The sequence below is a fragment of the Vipera berus genome (genome assembly GCF_964194415.1).
Source record: "Vipera berus genome assembly, chromosome: Z".
In the NCBI taxonomy this organism is placed as follows: domain Eukaryota; kingdom Metazoa; phylum Chordata; class Lepidosauria; order Squamata; family Viperidae; genus Vipera; species Vipera berus.
This window is the reverse complement of record NC_138205.1, coordinates 45,079,007-45,102,554: the sequence shown is the minus strand read 5'-3', so window position 1 is coordinate 45,102,554 and position 23,548 is coordinate 45,079,007. Positions and strand designations below refer to the sequence as shown.

At 42.5% G+C, this 23,548-nt stretch overlaps 1 protein-coding gene across 5 annotated transcripts in view; it reads right to left on the bottom strand.

The window, feature by feature from the left end:
* WIPF2 (WAS/WASL interacting protein family member 2) overlaps positions 1-23,548 on the bottom strand; it is a 44,523-nt gene that overhangs the window by 4,898 nt on the left and 16,077 nt on the right. For all 5 annotated transcript variants that reach the window (XR_014028459.1, XR_014028460.1, XR_014028461.1 and 2 more), the window contains exons 2-7: positions 18,139-18,251; positions 11,011-11,143; positions 9,911-10,024; positions 6,374-7,036; positions 4,147-4,353; positions 46-147 (exon numbers count right to left, since the gene is read on the bottom strand). Coding sequence is in view for 1 of the 5 variants with exons in the window: in XM_081343632.1 (XP_081199758.1) it covers positions 46-147; positions 4,147-4,353; positions 6,374-7,036; positions 9,911-10,024; positions 11,011-11,143; positions 18,139-18,195 (1,276 nt within the window). In the remaining 4 variants the exon portion in view is untranslated. The remainder of the gene's footprint in view (positions 1-45; positions 148-4,146; positions 4,354-6,373; positions 7,037-9,910; positions 10,025-11,010; positions 11,144-18,138; positions 18,252-23,548) is intronic.

Below are 23,548 nucleotides of genomic sequence, written 5' to 3'. Positions count from 1 at the left end.
TGTGATGCAATGTTGTAGTGTACTAAATCACAGTTTAGTACTTACCTCTGTTAATTTTGCTGGGATAAATTCTCTGGAAATATTTGAACTCTTCTGGAGCTGGGAAATCTTCAACTGGATGAAAAGAGTATTTGGATTCAAAGTCATCTGTAGAGATTGAAAAAACAAAATGGTGGATTTTGGTAGATAAGTCTGAAAGTCACACCCGTCCTGCTCCTGTTATCATTAAGGCTTTGTAAGATTCCTGTGCAAGATGAAAATGGCCAACTAAAATCATGAGACCTCATAGATAGAACATTTGTGGCACAATTCAGCAAGATGTCATCTGGCACCTAAAGAAAAGAAACTACTGCCATTTGGAAATGCAACTTACATAAAATACATATCATATTCTTTGCTTATCCAGATAACTTTTGATCAGAATATCAAAAGCAACATAAAACATAAAATAACTAGTTCTATATGTATCCCACAGAGTATTAGATTACGGATTCTCAACTTTCTAAAACTGCTTTTTTCTTGTAGATACAATATGATCAACTTTTCTATTCTACTGTAATTAAATTTGGTAGGTTCACTAGACTAACAGATTAATTTCAAGCATCCAATGTATATAATTTGATACCAGTATTTAAGGCAAAAATGTTACATTTTATAGCTGGCTCTTAACATTGAGCAGAAGAGTTTGATTTTACCACTACATCCTCAAAAAGAAAAAAATATCTCGTCTTCTGGTTTTGCACAGTAGCACAGGAGGCAATGGATCACGGGGCTCTGCACCCTATGGCTGATTTCTGCCTGCCAGGGGACCCTAAATGGGCCTGAAGTTGCCCCATAGACAGAGACAACATAGAAAGGGGGAAGTCCCGCTGATTGTGGAGAGACAGTGGTTGATCCAATTGGTTTGGGAAAAGCCCTCCAAAAACAGGCTGGAAAAGAAGCTAGCTTAACTTCCAAATCTAGCCCAAGCTACCAGCAACCAAAGCAAAAGTACCACTTCAAGCTGACTGTAAACAACATGTTTGGAACTGGGTAAGCGGTGATTTTCTCTCTTCTACTTGAAAATTGATTTCCTGGAAAAAAGGAAAGAAAAACCCCAAGAAGCAAAAAGCGTCCGAAAGTGAGAAGAAGGGGGATCTTTGCCTTAACCTCCTGCAGATGGATGTGGTGAATTAAACATTTCAGAAGGAACAGAAATATATTGAAATAAAAAGAATTTAAGACTTAATTTGGATAAGTTTGAAATTGGTGGAATCTGTTAAGATTTTCCTTTTATATCATGAAAATAGAAGTAAATAATTGTCTATTACTGAAAAGAACTGAAAGAACTGGTGCTGACATCTAGTGGTAGATGAAAATATACAACAGCTGCTCTATTACAAGGAGTGGCAAAGCCCAGGAAAAGATAAATTTGATTCTGGTGATCTTCAATGTCTTAATAACAGAGAACAGCTGTGACTAAGAAAAAAGAAAACATCTTGGGCTTTCTACAAAGTGAGAATTATAAACTCTAAAAAAAAAGAATTGACCTTTCTAGATTACAAATACTAACTCATCTGTGACTCTAAAGCTGTCTGCAGAGAAAGGAAAACCCTGACTCTTGGCTATCATGCAGAAACCAGAGATCTGCAGAAAGATCTGCAAGAAAAAACAAATACTTTCCAGAAGGAGATCTATGCTATGTTGCAACTAATCCAAGCAACAATAATCCCAAACCACGAGGAAATTAAACATAACCTTAAAAACATAAATGAACACATCTCCAATTTAATGTTACAACATAAAATTTTTCAGAAAATAAAAGTAGAGTATGAGCAGAAAAAAATAGACAACTGAATATGAGACAGAGGAAAGAGATTTTAAGATGGAATTTAACAATACAAAGAAGTATGACTTAACCCAGATGGGGAAAAAATACAAGAAACTCTGGACATGGAAAAGTCAAACTACACTTTAAGGTTACAAAATACCGTATATACTTGAGTTTTTGGGCTGAAAAAATCCACTTCGGCTTATACTCCAGTGAACAAAAAAAAACAACTGTCCCTTCATTCGGGCCAGGCTGCTGAGAGAAGGGAGTGGCAGAGCCTTGCAGAGCTGGTAGAGGTGGCGGCAGTCCAGCGTTGTTTCTCCCCCTCGTGCGTGCGTGTGTGTGTCAGACCCACGGGAATGGCTGGTAGGGAAGCGGCATTCCGGCATTCCCCCCTTTCCTGTGTGTCGAGCCCACGGGGATGTTTTAAGAATGTTTTGAATATTGTGAGGTAAACAAATTTAAATAAGAATGTAAACAGGATTTATGACGAGGCAATTAAGATGATCAATAAAAAGATGATTCATACTGATGTTATTATTTGCAGAAACATGAGAAAAATGTTTATATTTAATTGTCATTTATTTAAATAAGAACTGTATTAATCTAAGTTGGCAAAAGAGAATGTTATTGGAAGAAGAGGAAATTGAATAAAGCTATTATATGGACTATAGAATTAGAGAAATTGTTATTGTTTTTTAAACACTAACCCAGACAACATACCGTATATACTTGAGTATAAGCCGAATTTTTCAGCCCACTTTTTGGGCTGAAAAATTCCACTTCGGCTTATACTCCAGTCAACAAAAAAACTTACCGAGGACTTGTGCGCGGCCGAGGCTTTGGTGCTTCCGGGATCGCGCGCACCTCTCCCAAGCCACCGCCGTCCGAGACCTGCAGGTCTCCGTTCCTCCGCGCCCTGCCTGCCTGCTTCTTTCAGCTGTCTGCCCATCAGCTGTCCATAGGGATGCTGCAAAGCTCTCCTTCTCTAGGCCTTGGACTCCCTCCTGGCTGAAGAGTAGATGAACCAAGCCAGCAAGGAGACAAAATGTTTCTGCAGCTGTTTTTCCTCTGAAGGTTTTTTTTTTTTTTTAAAGTAATCTCCGAAGGTTATGCCAGAAAATGGAGGACGCTGGGTCTTTGCAAGCTTTAGCTGTCCGCCTGGCTGCCTGAAGGCCGCCCTTTTCAGGCAGTCTGACAGACAGCTAAAACTTGCAAAGACCCAGCGTCCTCCATTTTCTGGCACAACTTTTAGGGATTTATTATTATTATTCCTACTACTACTATTACTACTACTACTACTTCAGGAGTAAAAAGTTGCAGAAAAAAATTCTCTCCTTACTAGCTTAGTTCCTCTACTCTTCCATCTGGAGCCAAGGTAAGATTTTAAAAAGGGATATTGGTTGGAAGGCAGAGGGAGAGTTTAGTTTTAGCATCTAAAAAAAGGGGGGGGGGAAATCAGCGAGTACATCCCAACCAGCTTTTTATGTTTTTGTTATTGAAGAAATATGGGGGAGGGGGAGGGGTTCTGGGGTGGGTTGGGGAGGGGATAATATTGTAACTTCAATAAAAATTTTCAATAAAAAAAAAGAAATATGGCTTTCTGGGGGAAGGTGGGGAGGGCGTTAAGGAAGGAAAGGGTTTTTGGAAGCTCGTCCTGAAGCTGCCTTTTGTGCAAGGGGCCTTTTCTCAAAGCCTAGAGAGGCAGCTTTGTTGCCTCCCCGTAGACAGCTGATGGGCGAACACCAAAAGCTCCAAAAGGCTAGGGAACTAGTCCCAGAACACCTTGGTAGGAGGAAGGGCAGAGGCAGAATTGGGAAAGAGGTAAGACAGGGTTTTCCTTCCCAGATGTTTCTCTTTGGCAAGACAGCCAGCTGTGCTGAAGCCCAGTATCTGGGGGTGGGGGAGACCTGAGGCAGGCGGGCTGGTGCTTGCATTAGGCCTCCCAGGATCCCAGAGGCTTGCAGAGCGCGGATCCAGCCTCCGAGGCATGCAGAACGGCGGATCGGCTTATACTCGAGTCAACAACTTTTCCCAGTTTTTGGGGGTGAAATTGGGGGTCTCGGCTTATACTCGAGTCGGCTTATACTCAAGTATATACGGTATTTACCAAATATTAAGGTATAATGTTAAAAATTAATAAAACATATTTAAATAAATAAAAATAAAAAATAAAAATTATTCTGGCTAATCTAAATATTTTTATAGTCTTCAGAATTGAACAAAGAAGATTAGTAACAGCCATTCCTTTCTGGGTAGTCTAGAATCTTGAATACTTTCCTATTCATCTTAAATGTCAAAGAAACCTATCAGAACAACAGGCTCTCTTTACTCACCCAAATAAGACCTAACTGTAGAGATAGAGTCCCGATGTCCATTTCTCATTGGTGGGGGAGGAGGGGGTGGTCCAACTGGTGTTCTGGTAGGAGGAGGGGGTGGTTTCCCACGGTTCATGGGATCTGAAGACCCATGTATTCTGTAGGGTGGAGGTGGAGGTGCATCTCTTCCACCATTTCGTATCATGGGTGGAGGTGGTGGTGGAGCTAAACAGAAATTCTCCAGGTCAGCAAAGACATAGACTCCACTGCAAAGTCATAGTTATTTTAGCCATATTTATTGATTAAGCTACAAAGGCCAAGTACAAACGCTAAGATATACTCCATGGTTCATAAACACTAGAGTTTACAACTGAAATTAAACAAGCCACATCATGACTTAATGTGATACACAAACTATTATGCCTATATTTAGCAGATGCAGCCCAATTCTGAAAAGACATCTTTGGTAGCCAAAAATATATGATGTGCACAACTAAACTGGCAATTCGTTTTCCTTTCATATTTTACATCATTCACACTGTATGTATGCAAAGTTCTGATTTGCTCTGTATGTGCTATAGAAGTTTGTATCCACAATACTGGGGCAAGTCATACATTTGATTTTAATCCCAAGAGAGTAACCTTACAGAAGATTTGGTGAGTGCTGTGAAGAGGAAGTACAGCATTTTAGAAATAAATGAGAGAAATGCAGAGCATGAACCACTCTAACATCCTTCATGGCCCCTAGGAAGATTGGGGGCCCCTGCACTAAGAGTTTATGAAATTCTTAGTGTCTCAAATTCACATCAATACTAAAGATGAAAAGCCTGACAGGGAGAGATCTGTGGCTTGTCTAAGTATTTATAATGATTGGATGAAGAATTTCCTAACTTATGGCCCACACTGATGTCATCAAATTTTAGCACTGTAAATAGGATTTTTTCAAAAACACCAAATCAAAAATTTTGAGATCAGCTACAAACCCAAGTTCCCAAACTTGCTGTTAAACATTGTTGTATACAGTTGCAAGAAAAAGTATGTGAACCCTTTGGGATTATGTGGTTTTTTGCATGAATTGGCCATAAAATGCGCTCTAAACGTCATGTAAGTCTGTCCACGTTTGAAGTTCGCAAAAGAGCACCTGGATGTTCCACAGCACTACTGGCAAATATACTGTGGACAGATGAAACCAAAATTGAGTTGTTTGGGAAAAACACACAACACTATGTGTGGAGAAAAAAAGGCACAGCACACCAACATCAAAACCTCATCCCCACTGTAAAACATGGCGGAGGGAGCATCATGGTTTGGGGCTGCTTTGCTGCCTCAGGGCCTGGACGGATTGTTGTCATTGATGGGAAAATGAATTCCAGAGTTTATCAGGACATTTTGCAGGAAAACGTACGACCATCTGTCCGCCAACTGAAGTTCCGCAGAGGATGGGTAATGCAACAGGACAATGACCCAAAGCATACAAGTAATTCAACAAAACAATGGCTTCAACAGAACAGAATACGCCTTCTGGAGTGGCCCAGTCAGAGTCCTGACCTCAACCCGATTGAAATGCTGTGGCATGACCTTAAGAGAGCGATTCACACCAGACATCCCAAGAATATTGCTACACTGAAACAGTTTTGTGCAGAGGAGTGGTCCAAAATTACTCCAGATCCTTGTGCAGGTCTGATCTGCAACTACAGGAAACGTTTGGTTGAGGTTATTGCTGCCAAAGGAGGGTCAACCAGTTATTAAGTCCAAAGGTTCACATACTTTTTCCACCCTGCACTGTGAATGTTTCCATCTTATCTTCAATTAAAACATGACAACAGCTAATGTTTGTGTAGTATTATTTTAAGCAGACTGTGTTTTTCTATTGTTGTGACTTACATGACGTTTAGAGCGCATTTTATGGCCAATTCATGCAAAAAACCACATAATCCCAAAGGGTTCACATACTTTTTCTTGCAACTTTACATTTAAATGTCATCTGCAGATAATTTCTAGTTATAACCCTTATTCCACAACATAAACATTATTTTTCTGCTATAGGGAACTTGTCAGTGGCCTTGTCTGTGAAACCAGGGCAATTTGCATCTTCTGTAAATCTATATACATGCAGATTAGAAGATATACAATAGCTTTGAAGCATTTTTGAGTGCTAACACTTCTGTTTTCAGACACTAAATGTTGAGTATTATCAATTCCACAACCTATTTTTAAGCTGAACGGGGCTGTAAAAATCTCTTACCTGCACCTCGGCTTGGAGGATCACGGGCAGGAGGTGGGGGCCGACTATTCTGTAAGGAAGATGATGCTGAAGGAGGAGGGGGAGGTGCCATACCCCTCACTGGTCCAGGTGTCTTTCTATGTAAGGAATTGTGTCTCTGGGGAAGCTCAGGAGCAGATTCATTAATAGGGCTGGCAGGGCCATTAGGGACACCAGGAGGCTGCCGGTAAGGTGGGGGAGGGGGTACCAAGGATTGGCTCTGACTGCTTGGTCCTGACCGGATATTTACTGGGGAAGGGGGTGGCTTGATGGGAGGAGGAGCTGGTGGTCCATCACGATTTCCTGGAAGCCTTTGTCCTGGAGTTGGTGGCAATGGCTTCTCACGGTTGTAGGAAGGTGCTTTGCTATTATGCATAGAATGTGGAGCAAGAGGAGCATTGGCTCGCCGTCCAGGAGGTGGTGGTGGTGGGGCTGAAGAGCTATGCTTCATACCAGTGCCACTGGCACTGTTTGGCCGTGAAAGATCTGGCAATGAAGGTCTCTGCATGCGTGGAAGCTCTGGGGGAGAAGCTCGGCTATTTTCAGTGTCATCTTGGGGTCGTGTGCTAGTAGCACACACAGGAGGCCGGGGTGCAGCTGATCGAACCCCAGAACTATGATGTAGTACCTTCCCAGAGGAGTTGTCTGGAAAAATTAAAAAATGGTATGTAAAATCAGCTAAATGGATCAAAGCCTATATAGACAGCTCTGCTGTGAAAAAGTTACCTTATTTCTTAAAGGGGTAAGGCTCACTGGTAAAAATGACTGTCCAATTTAATAAAACTTACAGATCTGCTTGAACAGAAATTATACCCAATGCTATATATCAGGGCTTTTCAACTGGTGGTACGCGTACCACTGGTGGTATGTGAGCACCTGGCTGGTGGTACGCGGCATCGCCTTCCTCCGCCACCTCCTCCTCCCCCCACGCTCCGCTCCTTCCCAGCTCACTTGCTGCCGGAAAGCATGCTGCTTGGCAGCAGCCTGCAAGAACCCTACAGAGGGCGCGCGCAGGCACAGAGCGAGGCCCCGCCCTCCCCAGGGACTTGTAGTGCAGCAACCAGACTGACTTCTAATTGGCGCTTCTTCGGGATACACATGGCCGGGAAGGCACGTCAGAGTCCCAGGTACCTACCTGTAAGGTGATCGGCCTGCTCCTCCGCCATCACCCACCAGCCCCGGGAGAGCCCCACGCGAGGGCCTCGCTGGCCGCCAAACCCTGCCTTTTGAGCAGAAGCGGCATTGACCTGCTTGACCTTGGCTGCTTCCGCGGGTGCCACTCTAGCGCAGAGAGGGCGAGGCTGGTCCCCATTCGGCCCACCAGCCCAAGGAGAGCCCCGTGCGAGCGCCTCGCTGGCCACCGAACCCTACCTTTCGAGGAGCTGCTGTCAAACCCCAGGGTCAAAAATCAACCGAGGGGGGGGGTCCATGCAGCAACCCAGCTACCTTGCCTGCCAGCCGCTCATTGCTCCACCGATCAGCTGGTAGGCTGAGACTCTGGATTTGAGCCGCCAACAGAGCGCAGCGCAGGTAAGATGCGCCAAAGCTCGTCCCGGAGCCTCCCGCTGCTGGAAGCCTGCTTGCAAAAAGTGGGGTGGGCAGTGGCAGCTGCTCACAGCACCAGCCAAGGGCAAGCAGGGCAAGGCCCCAGGCTTGACAATCAACTGGGGGGGGGGAATCTGCACAGCTTGACAGCCGCTCCTACTCAAAAGTACCAGCACTCCCAGCTGACTGGTGGCCAGGAGAGAAGGTTGCTGATGCTCCTGGCTGTTTGGCGGCGTTGGGGCTGCCCGCTGGCGTCATCGGATCCGGTGTCCCAGCCTCCCAGCTAATCAGCGGTGTTCTCTTCTGGTCGGTGGCTCAAATCTGGAGTCTCAGCCTCCCAGCTGATCGGCAGAGCAACGAGCGGCTGGCAGGCCAGGTAGCCGGGTTGCTGCACGGATTCCCCCCCCCCAACCCAGTTGATTGTCGAGCCCGGGGCTTGATAGCGGCCTTGCCTGCTTGCCCTTGGCTGGTGCTGTGAGCAGCTGCCGCCACCCGCCCTGCTTTTTGCAAGCCCTATTATGCCACCGCCGCAGGCTTCCAGTAGCGGGAGGCTCTGGGACAAGCTTGGGCGCGTCTTCCCTGCGCTGCACTCTCTCTGCGGGGGCCGCCTTGGGAAAGGTGGAAGCGCAGCTGTGGTCCGGAACGGTCAACCGCTCTGAGCCCTGTCTGGCCGGCTTTGTGCCTCCGTCCCCCAAGAGCAGCTGGTTGTGAGTTGCTGCCGTGCGCTTCCCCAAGTGTGCCTCAGTCCCGGATCTCCCCCCACCCGGGACTCCGGCTGCATCTGCAGAAGGAAGCAGGGCGAAGGGCGCTTTGGTATGTCTTCCATCCCTCCCGTGTGAAAAGCACCTTCCTGCCCCACAGTCCACTGCAGCATTGTTGGTGTGCATGGATCGACTGTGAGCGAATGCGAGGTGTTTCTGTTGCTGGAATAAAGCTTATTAAAGGAGCTGGCAACCTCTGAGTATCGTTGATAGATCTTCCCCAACTTTCCTCAGGTGCTTCATAAAGAGTTAAGTGGGCATCAGGTTTCTTGGTAAAAATGCATTAGGAAGGAAGGGAGGGAGGGAGAGAGGGAGGGACGGACAGACAATGGGAGGGAGGGAAGGAGGAAAGGACAAAGAGGGAGGGAAGGAAGAAAGGAAGGAAAGAGACAATGGGAGAGAGGGAGAGAGAGGGAGAGAGAGAAATAGAGATAGGGAGGGAGAGAGGAGAGAGAAAGAAAGGGAGGGAGAGAGAAAAAGAGAGGGAGAGAAAGAATAGAGGGAGAGAGAGGGAGAGAGAAGGAGAGAAAGAAAGGGAGGGAGAGAGAGATAAAGAGGGAGAGAGAGAAGGAAGAAAGAAAGGGAAGGAGAGAGAGAGAAAGAAAGAGGGAGAGAGAAAGAGAGGGGGAGAGAAAGAGAGGGAGATTAAATTAGTAACATGGTGGTTAAGTGAATCTGGTTTCCCCACAAACTGCTTGTCAGAAGGTTGCAAAAGGCGATCACATGACCCTGGAACAATGTGACCATCATAAATATGAATCGGTTGCCAAGCATCCAAATGTAAATCACATGACCCTGGGGATGCTGCAATGGTCATAAGTGTGAAAAATGGTCATGTCACTTTTTTCAGTGCCATCGTAACTTTGAACAGTCACTAAGTGAATTGTTGTAAGTCAAGGACTACCTGTACTTTATCTTTTTTTCTCTTTTCTTTTTTTTTTGGTCACGTTTTTGACACCTTGCTGGGCGACAGGTGGTACTCGGACATTGCCTTATCCTAAAAGTGGTACAATGGGTGAAAAGTTTGAAAAGCCCTGCTATATATAATATGTATTCCTAATTGCAGATGATTGGATTTTAAATGCCTAAACTTTATTATTTCCAATAGAAAGTAAAAGGAATTCAGATTCAAATATGGACACAGGTATGATACAGCAAGAGAAATGAAATCATGTTTCAAAACTTCTAAAAAAGGTATTTTTAAAAACATCACCTGAACTTTCTTTTACTCCCATGTGTCGTAGTTTGGGAATACCACCTTGGAAAAGGCCCCCTTTTGTTGGAAGAGGAGATGCAGAAGAATTATAGCTGCTGCCACTTTTGGATTCTGAAATAAGTTGAATAATATTATTTAATTTGTCAGACTGTGTAACAAAGTTTATTAATTACAGCTATTGCAAGCAAACCCATAATTGCTAGGCCAACATGCAACTGATGGTATTTGAGACTGCTATTCAAATACCCAAAGTTTAATATATTTTCCCCGAGAATGCTTTAAAAATATGTTCTTATTCTTTAATTTAAAATGCAAAATTCAGAAACATTTGTTTAATGTTTACTATTAATGCGTAATGCTTGAACGTTATATATTAATATTAATCTAAAGATTTCAGGCAGTTTACATTCTTTTCTATTGAGCAGGACTGTACTTTGGAAAATCTAAAATAACTTTTAGCGCACAACAGGTATAGGAAACACAATGGTACTGAGTAGAAATTCCAATGGTTAAACTATAACAGTTCAAACTCCACAAACTCTTTTTCCCTTGCCTTTCTAAAGTAGAAAAATTAAATTCAAAACAATCAATAAGCAAACAATAACAGCAGAATCAATTTGGGCACTATGTAATAAGAACTAACCAGAAGAAAACAAAATCATTCATGGTCAGAAGTAAGGTGAAAGGGCAACAGATTGTATCTAAATTGCTTAAATAATTATTTACTGAACTAAAAACAATCCATGTCACCTAACAAGCCCTCACCTAATTAACTTTATTTAATTTCTGGATGATTCTCTCACACACCTAGAATTCAATTATTTTAAACATTAATTCCCAAATTCTGTTTGCACTGCTGACCTAATTCACACATTATGGGAAATGATGCTCTGTCTAATCATAATTTGTTGAATAAATTCCAATCTCTGGGTTCATAGTAAAAGCAAAGCACTAATAGAAATATATGAACCCATCTTATATGTCTAAAGAGCTATAGGTTATTCCCAAAAGAAAGGGACAACTGGGGGAAAGCAACACCTTACCTTTAATTTAACAAAAAAAAAATCTTCTGACAGTTACTTCATTCACCTACTTACTTTCAAGGATAGGTGCACTGCGATCATTAACTTGAGCCACTTTTTTCAGTTGGGTCCCTTTACAAATGTCTTGTAGCAAAGCATTTCTCCCTCGCTGCTCATCTCTGTTCACTTTTGGTGCTTCTGTATTTGCCTGAAAGGAAATGTTGCACAAAAAAAATGAAAAAGGATTTCTTATCCCTTGGCAGCCTGAAGATCACACAAATCCTTCATTCACACCACCAAAAAAGGCTACATGTAATGAATTGCACAATTCTATAGCCAGAAAGCTAAAAATTTCTTACTAATGGCTTAGAAAAGGCTTTCAAAGAACTATTTTCACCTCATCTGCAACTCCTTTCCATTATTTTTATTTATCAACCTAAAATAAATATTTCATTTTTTTGGTCCATTTATGTATTATACCTGTAATATTCCAATCAAATCACTCTTGGTATATTTAATATATTTAACGTCTTCTTTCAGGATCCCTCAAGCCCTACTTCTTTATAACACATGAACTAGAGTAGTAATGGGTTAAATCCTAAATGATCAATATAAAAGGTACATAAACTATAGTCCTCACACATACACTGTATATGTTGAAACTGCCTTATACTTTTATGTAACTTGGTACTATCTACTTAACATATATAAACTTTAGGAATAGGTTGTTCCTAGTTATGATATCTGGGCATAGTGATGTGTGACAGCAACTGGACCTGACTTTCTTATATCACAGCAACAAGCGAAGCACTCTCCAAATGTATGAATAATGAATGTATGAATTTCCATAGTTCTAAGCCAAAGCCATACTGATTAGGACTAGAGCCAGAAGTCTACATATATGGAATATGCACAAGCTGACATACTCAGTACAAATAATGTGCTGTCACGTCAGAACTATGTAATGCATATCGTGCTGCCACCATGTGGTTGTTTGGGGGAATTACAACATTATGCTAATGTGCTCAGCCAACCCCTCCCATTTTGTGATGTACTTCCTCCTCCTTCTTAACTCCGTACTTTCACCCCTCCCATTCTGGGACGTACTTCCTGCTACTTCTTCCTCCGTGCTTCTCTCCCACCATAACATGCGGACACAGTAGGTCTTTACTGTCTTTTGACCTTGGAAATACCATCCATTTATCAGCTAACACATGTTGTTTTGCTGTAATCTTCTCTGCATGCAAATAAAGGTACTTCTGGATGATAAAAGGTACTTTCATGAGTTCTGCTATCTCGCAAAAGCTGTTAACAGTGATAGTATCCATTTATACAGGTCAAGCACAGGGGTCTTAGCAAGGGGATAAATCATTTAACAACAGTTAGAGTCAGAATAGTCAGAAGACAGTATAATTCCTACAGCCTGCAATCCATATGTGTGTGTTTTATCTGCAAGCAAGCTCAGTGCAGTCCACCATCTTGTGAAAGCACATGGTCGCACAAGCTTAATTGGATATCTCCTGTGCATGCTGAAAATTGTTTCTGTACATTGGACTTTGTTATAAACCCTGTCTAAGCTGAAACTTGCCTTCTTAAAGAGACAGTACCCATTTTTTGCAAAACTTCAAAAAAATTGACTAGACAAGGCTCTGAACACTCTTATCGCTGAATCAAAAGAGATGTATCATGTTTCAGACCACACAGATATACAGGGAGCTGATTGTGCTGATTCTGCTGTAAAACCCAAGCGTACAATAAGACCAACTCAGAAACTCAGAGAAAATTATGAGGCAATTAGAGAGGAATTCTCCAGTAATCTGTCAGACCTATGGGACAGAACTGCACACTGCATGTCAGTTTTGCTGCACTCTATTGATAATCGTGCTGAATTAAGAGACTCTATAGATCGTTTATCTGCAGCTTATGAACGTTACCAGCGGCTGTCTGCGAAATACACAACTTTCTTAAAGGACTCTAATATAGATGACTCCTTAGCACAGGGGTGTCAAACTCAATTTCATTGAGGGCCGCATCAGCATTGCGGTTGCCCTCAAGGGGCCGGGTGAGTATGGCCAGGGTGGGCGTGGCCTACTGGGTGGGCATGGCTAGAGTGCGTATGGCCTACTGGGTGGGCGTGGCCAGCTCTACATCGTTCGCATCAAGGGTGCCTATGGGGGCCTGGGCAGGAGTGAGACAGATCTGAAGGTCTCTGGCAAAAGGAGGGTCTCTGGGCCAGGGCCAAGGGAGTGGGGGCCGTTCCCTCACTGTTTCCAGGATGGCTTTGTGGGCCACATGAAACCACTTTGCGGGCCGCATCCGGCCCCCAGGCCTTGTGTTTGACATGTCTGCCTTAGCAGAACTAACCACAATTGATGCAATAAACCAGCAAAGAGATCTCCTACTGCAGGATGCAAAGGATAAGGTAGAACTCCGTATTGCTGAACTGCAGGAGACCAGATCCCATAGATCCACATCAAGTAAAGTCACAGCACGTTCTTCTAGATCCTCTCGCTCCAGGGCTTCAACATTAAGTGACAAGCTGGTGGAGGCCCGTGCATTTCTAGAAGCAAAGAAAGTGCATGTTTCCTTTGCCAGAAAGGAAGCAGAGATAGAAGCTCAGAGCAAGGCCCACCAAGCAGAGATGGAAGCTCAGAGCAAAGCCCGCCAAGCAGAGTCGGAATGCAAAATAAAGATTCTGCGAATTGAAAGGGAAGAAGCAGCTACCCTTGCAAAGCTGAAGGTCTATGAACAAGCAGTGAAGGAAAGCACCGGTTCAGACTGTTCCATCCCAATAGAAGTGGGAGATCCAATGGAACGCACCAGTAAATATGTGCTAAAGCATAATATTTGCAACGATGCAGAGCCATCTTCTGTACTTCCTACGAACAGCACTGTTCTGACTCTCAACACAGAGACCCCAAGCCTGCGAAGGCCTGCACCTCTTCAACACCACAACACAAGTGTGCCAACTGTACTTCCTACGAACAGCACTGTTCTGACTCTCAACAAAGAGACCCCAAGCCTGTGAATGCCTGCACCTCTTCAACACAACACAAGTGCGCCAACACTTCATACTGCATCACTTCCTGCCAATGCACTTTCTGCCAATGACAAGGTAACTTCCAGCAATAAACAATGGTTTAATCGACAGCCAGCACAAGCCTTAGAGACTAAACCACAGCTGAATCCTCTTGGAATGTCATTCTATCCTGGTACACCTCACCCTTATTCACCAGAGAATTTTCACACCCAAGGGGTCCCACAAGTTTCTTTGGCACCAAGGAGTGAGAGATCAGACCTTCCTGAATACGCCAGATACATGACTCGCCGAGAGCTCATCAACACTAGCCTCTCAAGGTTTGATGACTGTCCAGAGAACTACAGATCCTGGAGATCAACCTTCAAAGCTGTTATTGCTGATCTCAACCTTACCACCAAGGAGGAACTTGATCTGCTCATAAAGTGGCTGGGGCCAGAATCTGCAGATCGTGTTAAAAGGAGGCGGTGGTGAGACCTCTCCTCAAGAAGCCCACCTTGGACCCATCCTCATTGAATAACTTTCGTCCAGTCTCCAATCTTCGCTTCCTTGCGAAGGTTGTTGAGAGCGTGGTGGCGCACCAACTCCCTCAGATCCTGGATGAAGCGGTTTATCTAGACCCGTACCAATCGGGCTTCAGGCCGGGCTACAGCACGGAGACGGCATTGGTCGCTCTGATAAATGATCTCTGGAGAGCCCAGGACAGGGGCCATTCCTCTGTCCTAGTCTTATTAGACCTCTCGGCGGCTTTCGATACCATCGACCATGGTATCTTACTGCGACGCCTCAGGGGACTGGGAGTGGGAGGCACGGTTCTGCGTTGGTTCTCCTCCTTTCTCCAGGGTCGCTCGCAGTCGGTGTTGGCAGGGGGACAGAGGTCGACCCCGAGGCCTCTCGCTTGCGGAGTCCCTCAGGGGTCGGTCCTCTCGCCTCTCCTGTTCAACATCTACATGAAACCGCTGGGCGAGATCATTCGCAGCTTTGGAGTAGGGTACCATCAGTATGCTGATGACACCCAGCTTTTCATCTCAACTCCAAACAACATCAGTGATGCCCTCGACGTGATGTCCCGCTGCCTGAAAGCGGTCCGGGAATGGATGGGGAGGAACAGGCTTCAACTGAACCCGGACAAGACTGAATGGCTGTACGTACCGGCAAGCCAGGATACTCAGAACATCCCATCCCTTAACATCGGAGACAAGTTACTACCCCCTGTTGATAGGGCCCGCAACCTGGGTGTCCTCCTTGACTCGCAGCTCTCCCTGGAAGATCACATAGGAGCTGTGACCAAGGGGGCCTTCTCCCGGGTTCGACTAGTTCGCCAATTACGGCCTTATCTGGACCTGGATGCCTTACGTACAGTCACCCATGCTCTTGTGACCTCTCGCCTAGACTATTGTAACGCTCTCTACATGGGGCTGCCCTTGAGATCCACTCGGAAGCTTCAACTGGTGCAAAGTGCAGCGGCACGGACACTCTTGGGAGCCTCCCGATACTCCCATATCACACCTCTCCTCCGTGCGCTGCACTGGCTTCCAGTTGCCTTCCGTGTGAAGTTCAAGGTGCTAACAATGACATACAAAGCCCTACATGGCATGGGTCCGGACTACCTACGGGAGCACCTTCTGCCAATGTCAGCACCCCACCGTCCTGTGCGCTCCCACAGAGAGGGCCTCCTCAGGGTGCCACCGCTCAAGGAATGTCGGCTGGTGGCCCCCAGGGGGAGGGCATTCTCAGTGGGTGCGCCAGCCCTCTGGAACAGCTTACCAACCGAAATCCGGATGGCCCCCGACCTCCGCACCTTCCGGCGCGAATTAAAAACTTACCTGTTCCAGCAGTCCGGCCTGGCCTGATAGCTCTAATTGGGGTCCCAGTTTGTATTTTACTATTGTTTTTTTCACTATTGTTCATTCTGTATGCCTACCTTATTCTGTACACCGCCCCGAGTCCCTCGGGAGAAGCTTCATATGACCATTTTGCTAAAGACTGTAAAGCCTTTGTCAAGTGCACAGAATGCAATAGCGACAAGCACATTACAGCTATGCATCCTGATCCACTTCCAGGCAATCCACAGCAACCACCTGCATCCAACCCTGCTTCAGATCATGGCGGGGAGCAGCAAAGTCATGCTCCAGTCACAAATGTCTCATCTTCATGTACTGAAGTGTGTGGGAAAGATTTCAGTCACAAATGCTGTGCGAAGATATGTCTAATCAAAATATAACCAGAGGGTCAGCCTGAAAAAGCTACCAGGATGTATGCCATAATAGATGAGTAGAGCAACAGATCCCTGGTTAAACTCAAATTCTTTGATATCTTTAGCATACAGGGACATGCAACACCATTTATGCTCAACACCTGTTCTGGTCGTGTAGACCTCTGGCAGAAGAGCTGATGGGTTCATGATCTCTCATATCAAATCAAAGGAGGGCATACCATTGCCATCATTGGTTGAGTGTGACCAAATACCAGACAACAGGGAAGAGATTCCCACTCCAGAAGCTGCTTAAGACACCTGGCTACTGAGATTCCTCCAATGGACATGGATGCTGACATCTTAGTCTTGCTGGGAAGAGACATTCTCAGAGTTCATAAAGTACGTCAGCATTGCAATGGACCTGATGATGCCCCATATACATAAAGACTTGACCTAGGCTGGGTAATAGTGGGAGATATATGCGGAAATAGAACACGCATACCATCAGAGATCAACTCCTTCGAAACTCACGTGTTGAGGAATGAAAGTGTATCTCACTTCAGACAATACCCTCACCACCATGAAGAAAAGGAGAAGCCTCTTGACATCATCCAGGTATCTGATGTTATTCCCATCACCTGTGATGATAACTTAGGCAGCACAGATACTACACATGATGACAACAAAACAGCCATGTCAGTTGAAGACAGAGAATTCATCAACATAATGGACACTGAATTCTCCAAAGATAAATCTAACAGCTGGATTGCACCATTACCTCTTCATGCCTCAGGAGAAAGCACAGCTGAGGTCTTCACTCTTCAAGATCCTGACCACGACCCAGAGATTTGTCCTGAAGTCAAGACCCTTCTCACCAGATCTGAGCAGAGAGCCATCATGGACTGTCAACACTTTGAACGGTTCTCCAAGTGGACAAGGCTTGTACGCATCATTGCAAGGTTAGTCCACATTGCACAATGCTATCACACCAAGTCTAGTGACACTGAATGTCAAGGCTGGCACTTACTGTATGCCAAAAACCTCTCTCTGCAAAAGACAACTGCTTCTGGAATCATGGAGTATCTTTCTCTTTTGCAAAGACACAGAAAATGGCAACATCAGAACCCCAATTCCCAAGTTAGAGACCTTGTTCTGGTCAGGCACCATAAAGACCTTTACCAGACCTATCACAGAACTTGTCTTGCCTTTTGCCCCTTGGAGACTGAACTCATCGCCTTTCCTTGTTGGATCCTGACTTCAAGAAGAAAAGTGACTTAAGCTTTAATCTAGACTATTTGAGGCCTGAAAATTGCAGTTGTTATTGTTGCATATATGCATGTTTCCCTTTCATGTCTTTCAGGTCTTCAAGACAACAAGCAATCACAAACATTTATTTGTATTTGCATAACTACCATTATATGATTATAGTGGTATTTTCATAAATACCAGACGGGGAGTGTGCTGTCACGTCAGAACTATGTAATGCATATCGTGCTGCCACCATGTGGTTGTTTGGGGGAATTACAACACTATGCTAATATGCTCAGCCAACCCCTCCCATTTTGTGACATATTTCCTCCTCCTTCTTAACTCCGTACTTTCACGCCTCCCATTCTGGGACATACTTCCTGCTCCTTCTTCCTCCGTGCTTCTCTCCCACCATAACATGCGGACACAGTAGATCATTACTGTCTTTTGACCTTGGAAATACCGTCCATTTATTACATCTTGTTTTGCTGTAATCTTCTCTGCATGCAAATAAAGGTACTTCTGGACGATAAAAGATACTTTCATGAGTTCTGCTATCTGGCAAAGGCTGTTAACAGTGATAGTATCCGCTTATACAAGCCAAGCACAGGGGTCTTAGCAAGGGGATAAATCATTAAACAACAGTCAGAGTCAGAATAAATAAAGATTTCTTGTGATTAATCCATACCAGAGATAAAGCAATACACAGAAGCAGGATTACCTGACTGAAAGTTGGAGGTGGAGGAGGTCCAGGTGGAGGGGGTGGTGGTATTGGCATCTTCGCCCCACTCCCTCCTGGCTTAGTGTAAAAAGAATGTTTGATCACTCATAAACCTGCAATGTTGGAAGGAAAAAGAAAGTGATTAGAGGACAGATGCTACAGAAGAGGACTGAAATCTATAGGTAATCCTCGACTTACGACCACTATGAAGCCCAAAATTTCTATTGCTAAGTGAGACTTTTGTTGAGTTTGCCCCATTTTTCAATTTTTTTACCTACACTGATTATATGAATCCGGCTTTCCCATTGACTTTGCTTGTCAAAAGGTTGCAAAAGGTGATCACATGAGCCAGAACATTGCAACTGTCATAAATATGAGCCAGTTGCCAAGCAGCTAAATTTTGGTCACGTTATCATGATGCTGTTGCAACAGTCGTTAAGTATGAAATCAGTCATAAATCACCTTTTTTAGTGTGGTTGTAACTTTGAACAGTTACTAAATGAACTGTTGTAAGTCAAGGACTATTTGTATTGTGCACTGCTTCCATTGGAGCATCCGTGCATTTATTACAGTTCCTAGTTTAGTAACTTCCAAATAGATGATGGGCACTATTGACTGGAAGTCCTGGAAGTTATATTGCTTTCATTTTGAGAGCTGGAAATTAATTTACATATTAACTCATTTTATATTGTTTTTATATTAACTCATTTATATATTTAACAATTATATATAAACTTTATAACAAAATAATGCTATTCAAAATAAAATAACAAAATAAAAGTTGCAAGTAACAAAACGAAATAGGAAAACTGAAATTACTGCAAATACTTGCTGAACTAATAGAATTACTTTCAACATGTTAATTAAGTCATGACAATTGAAAATTCTTGGAGTTATAATTCTAATACATTGGGAAAAGTGTTTAATAAAGAATACAATAGCACAAATAAATAATTTTCAACTTTCAGACTGCCCACCTCTACTCCTCCTTTGTTTTTATACAAAGCTCATAGAACCAGAAGTCTAGTGGAAGAGGTTTGTAATACCACCAGATGACAATAGAACTACGCTTATAGTTCTCAGTGATACAAGCTATTATAAAAATGAGGCAGTTACTCAAATTATCTGCTTTAATATATAAAACTCTCATATAGTTAAAGAAAGGCTTTCTCATAAATATTAATTTTCTTATATTTTTGCTGTACATTTAAGATACCTGAGATTTTTCAATAGCCATGGCTTCCAAGTACTGTAGGTCATTCTCACAACCATACATTTTTCACACTTTTATAACATTCATGCTTTTATAACATTACAATTTCAAACACTTTGAAATAAATTTTGAAAATCAAAATTGTATAGGAGTTGAATATCACTTCAGATATGAAGTCTTACGTGTTGCAAAGAGAAGGGTTTATTTCACCCTCTTGCACCCTCTTCCACCAATTGTATTTTGCATTTTCATCTGCCTTAAAGGTCCAACGCTGTTGGAGCAACATTCTGGGGTTGTTAAGAATATACTATATGCTTTACTTTGATGGGGCTGAAGTTGTGAAGTAGAGGTCTGACCTTCCTTCTCAGACCTAAAACCGAGCAACATGTCCAGATGCTACCCCAAATAACTCTCAAACCTTATCCATCATTTATATAGACTTTAGCTGTTCAGATGGTCTTTTACACACACACACACACACACACACACACACACACACACACACACACACACATGGGGGGGAGGGAGGGAATGAATATATATCCATTATATCTCCCATCCATTCTGCCAGTTTTATGTTGTAGTATTCTAGATGCTAGAAATCTTGTTTTTGCCTACTACTACTTTCCAACCTGATGGGAGTTCCAGTGCTATTTGCTGTTACAGACCACTGACTGACAGATCCTCCTTTTGGAATTTCTATACTAATTCCTTATCTGTTTTCTCTTATTGATCCTGTTTATTTGTGGACCAAATATGCAGAAGAGTATTCCCGATCTTAAAAATAAAAGTTAATGCCATACCTACAGGCCAGAAGGGCTGACGACCAAGATGATTTTAGTTTCGTGCACTTCTGACTATCACACTCTGCACATTCTCTATAGAATTTGTGAAACTGTATGACTCCAGATAGCTGCAGAAACCCAGGAACCAAGCTTCCCAAGCACTAAAATGATTATGGTGTTGAAAGGAAGAGAACAATGAATCCAAGGTTCTGCCATCTTGTAATTGGCAACAAGAATTTTCAAGATCCTGTCTTACATTTCTAGTACAGGAAGTAATTGTGTGCCTGTAATTATAGATACCGTAGCTAGAAAAATAGTCTTAATACAGCAGTACATTAGTTGCCATCCAAACTTGTGCAGAGTTTATATAACCAGAGACAAACAGGTATGATTCTTTATCAGATACCACATCACAGCAGAAATGAAGCAAGAATAGGTGAGTAATGAAGGAAGTGTGACTCATCCATGATACTACGGATACCTGTCAAATCCACAAGTCCAATGAAACTATTTCAAGCAAGTCAATGAATATTCTCGGTCTTTCAGGACGTCTAATGGTACAGGAATGTGTTAGGTTTCAACACGTGCCCATTAAAACAAAGAAAAAAGGTGGCACTTAGGAAACTGTATCAATCTACCTAGAAATTTAAGATTTTAAGGCAAACTCTTGCTTTATAGAGTCTAAAAAAAATTGTTATGTAGATGAAAGAAATGTACACCTTTGATATTAAAGAATGGGTTCAAAAATAAGTGTACTTGTCAGTTTTTGAAATGTTTTTATATTCTAAAGATGGGAAGATAGAGGAATATGTTTCTCTATGGTCTAGATTTAGCAATATTTTAAAGGATTGAACTAGCTGTACATGAATAAGAATTATTCTTTTCCCCCTTTTTTCTTTTCCTTTTTATCACAGTATTTTTATAATTGTATTAACACTGCTATAAACAGATTCAGTGTCCACAAAACTCGTAAAATTCCGTCTTCCTTCAAATATATTTTGCAACAGCTTTGTCAGACCTCCTTGTAATATCTCCTAAACTTCAAGAGGAACACCAAATCCCCCTAAAAGCTTCTCAACGAACAGTGGTGGACATTTCCTAACAAGAAATATTTGTGTTGTTCTTTCCATGAACAAAAACCAAAAGAGGAATTTAGAGGACAAAAATGATCTGTAAAGAAAAGAAAATCTATACAACATTCTTGCCCAATTAAGTATCCTCCAGACATGCTGAAATTATAGCTTCCAACGTTCATAGTCATTATATATGAGAATTACAAGAATTACAATCCCAAAATATGTTGAAAGACTATAACTCAGCATACTACCTTTTTTCAAATGCCCAAGTTTGAAAAATTTAAAATTAGTTTTAATTCTTCCTTAAACAGAACTTACAAATAAATTCTTACAAATTACTAGAGAAATCTGCTTACATATATATTTAGTTATTTATGGTTTAAAGCAGAGGTCCCCAACCTTTTGGGGACCAGGGATTAGTGCCATGGAGAAATATTTATCCATGTACCAGAGAGGGTGTGGTTTTGAATACTGCCTGCATCCTGAGGATGGAGCTTTGCTTGTTTGTACGGCCCACTTGCTGGCATGCTGCGGACTGTTGCTGGTCCATGGACCGGGGGTTGGGGACCCCTGGTTTAAAGGATATAAAAGCTTCTTAAAAATAGGCAATCAGTTTGCTCTAAAAGACTGGTGTGCTATCATTTATAGGTGGAAATTGGGCACCTGACCCTTGACTGGCATTCAGATGATCACTTTCCCAAAAGCAAATTGAGGCCAAACAAATAGTTAATAAATCTGCTTGTATTTACTGTCTCTTTCTTACATCTGGGGTGCTTAATCTTTTAGTGCCATGGGTCCCTTCCAGAGTTTGGTGAAACTTAGGGGCCTCTTTCCAGAAATTAGTGAAGACAATTTTTTCCCCATCCAAATTTATGGACCCTCTGAAATGTATCTGTGGATTCAAGGTTAAGGATCCCTGTGTTATATTAAAGTTATAATTCAGTGATTTGAACCCCACATAACCCTCAAACCATAGGCTGAGTAGCTTTACACTCAGCATTAAAGTCACTGATTAAAGTTACGATTTTTCTGGAGCCCAGAATAATAAGGCATAAGAAAACATAACCAACCATCGCTGAGCAAAGAACCTTTTAGAGATGCTTTAGCTATGAGTTCCAAGAAATATTCATGCTATTTAAAAGACAGAGAGACTGTCTTAATATTAGTGAAATACTTTGCTAGGAAAATATTATTTCTATAATATTCTCTGAAACGTCCTTCTACCAAACTAAATTAGGTTGGTGGACTTGGCCTCCCTTTCCAATTATTATGAGTAGACAACTTTTGGCCCAATTTTTTTGTGTGTGTTCCTCACAGATGCTGAAGCAAGGTGATGTAGTTTCCTGACATTCTGAAATAGGAAAGAATATTTAAATTTAACCAAGCCAAGATATAATTCATTAAAAAAAGGTAAATAGCTCCTGGAAAATCCTAGCATGAGGACTTTACACTATAATATTGCCCCCACTATAATATTGCTAAGTACAAGATCAGCAAAAATCTATCTATCTGATTCATGAGAACACATACCCTTCTATCCCGTTCTGTTTATTTTACCCCCCCTCTTAAGAACTAAGTAGATATTGGGGTTGCGATTGAATTAAGAGAATACTGATTGTTTGATTTTTCAAAAATTAATCATGTATATGCCTGGTAGAAGGTTCTTTGCCTCCAACCATTTATCATGAAATAATTAAATATTACCAATGAATCAATAGTTCCTTTCCTTTCATGTGGTGAACATCACATATTTTCAGTGGTGAAATGGACTGTTCCCATCAGCTCCCAAACTGATAGAAAAGTTCCTTTCTCTCCATGGAATATCTCTTTTTATTCTAATGCTCAATATAGAAATAAAACACATTGTATATTCAAAGTGAAAGCAGTAGAAACAGTAGGACTATTTCCACCTATAGCTATTTTTTTTAGCACTCAGGCAAAATATTTTTTTTGTTGTCTCAGACAGCATATAATTCTAAATGGGAATCCAACTTTATCAAGAAAAAGATATCTTGCCAATATCTCATGTACACAGTACTACACAACAGCAACATGATCCTCACAGTAGCTTAAAAGAGAAATAAATTTAAAAAGTAGAAACATACCTATCTAGTTGGGAGTTTCTAAGTCAGAAGCAACAGAACAAGCTCCGTAAGTTTCATCTACAAGAGCCTGAAGTTAAGCACTACCTCCTTCTCCCATTTCCTTTCCTGTTCCTCCTTTCATTACAAAGTCACACCCTTGATTTATGAGCACAAAAGAACATGTGGCCTTGAAGTAACTCAAGCTATGAAGGAAGCATCATAGTATGATCACCTGAGGAGGGCCGGAAATGG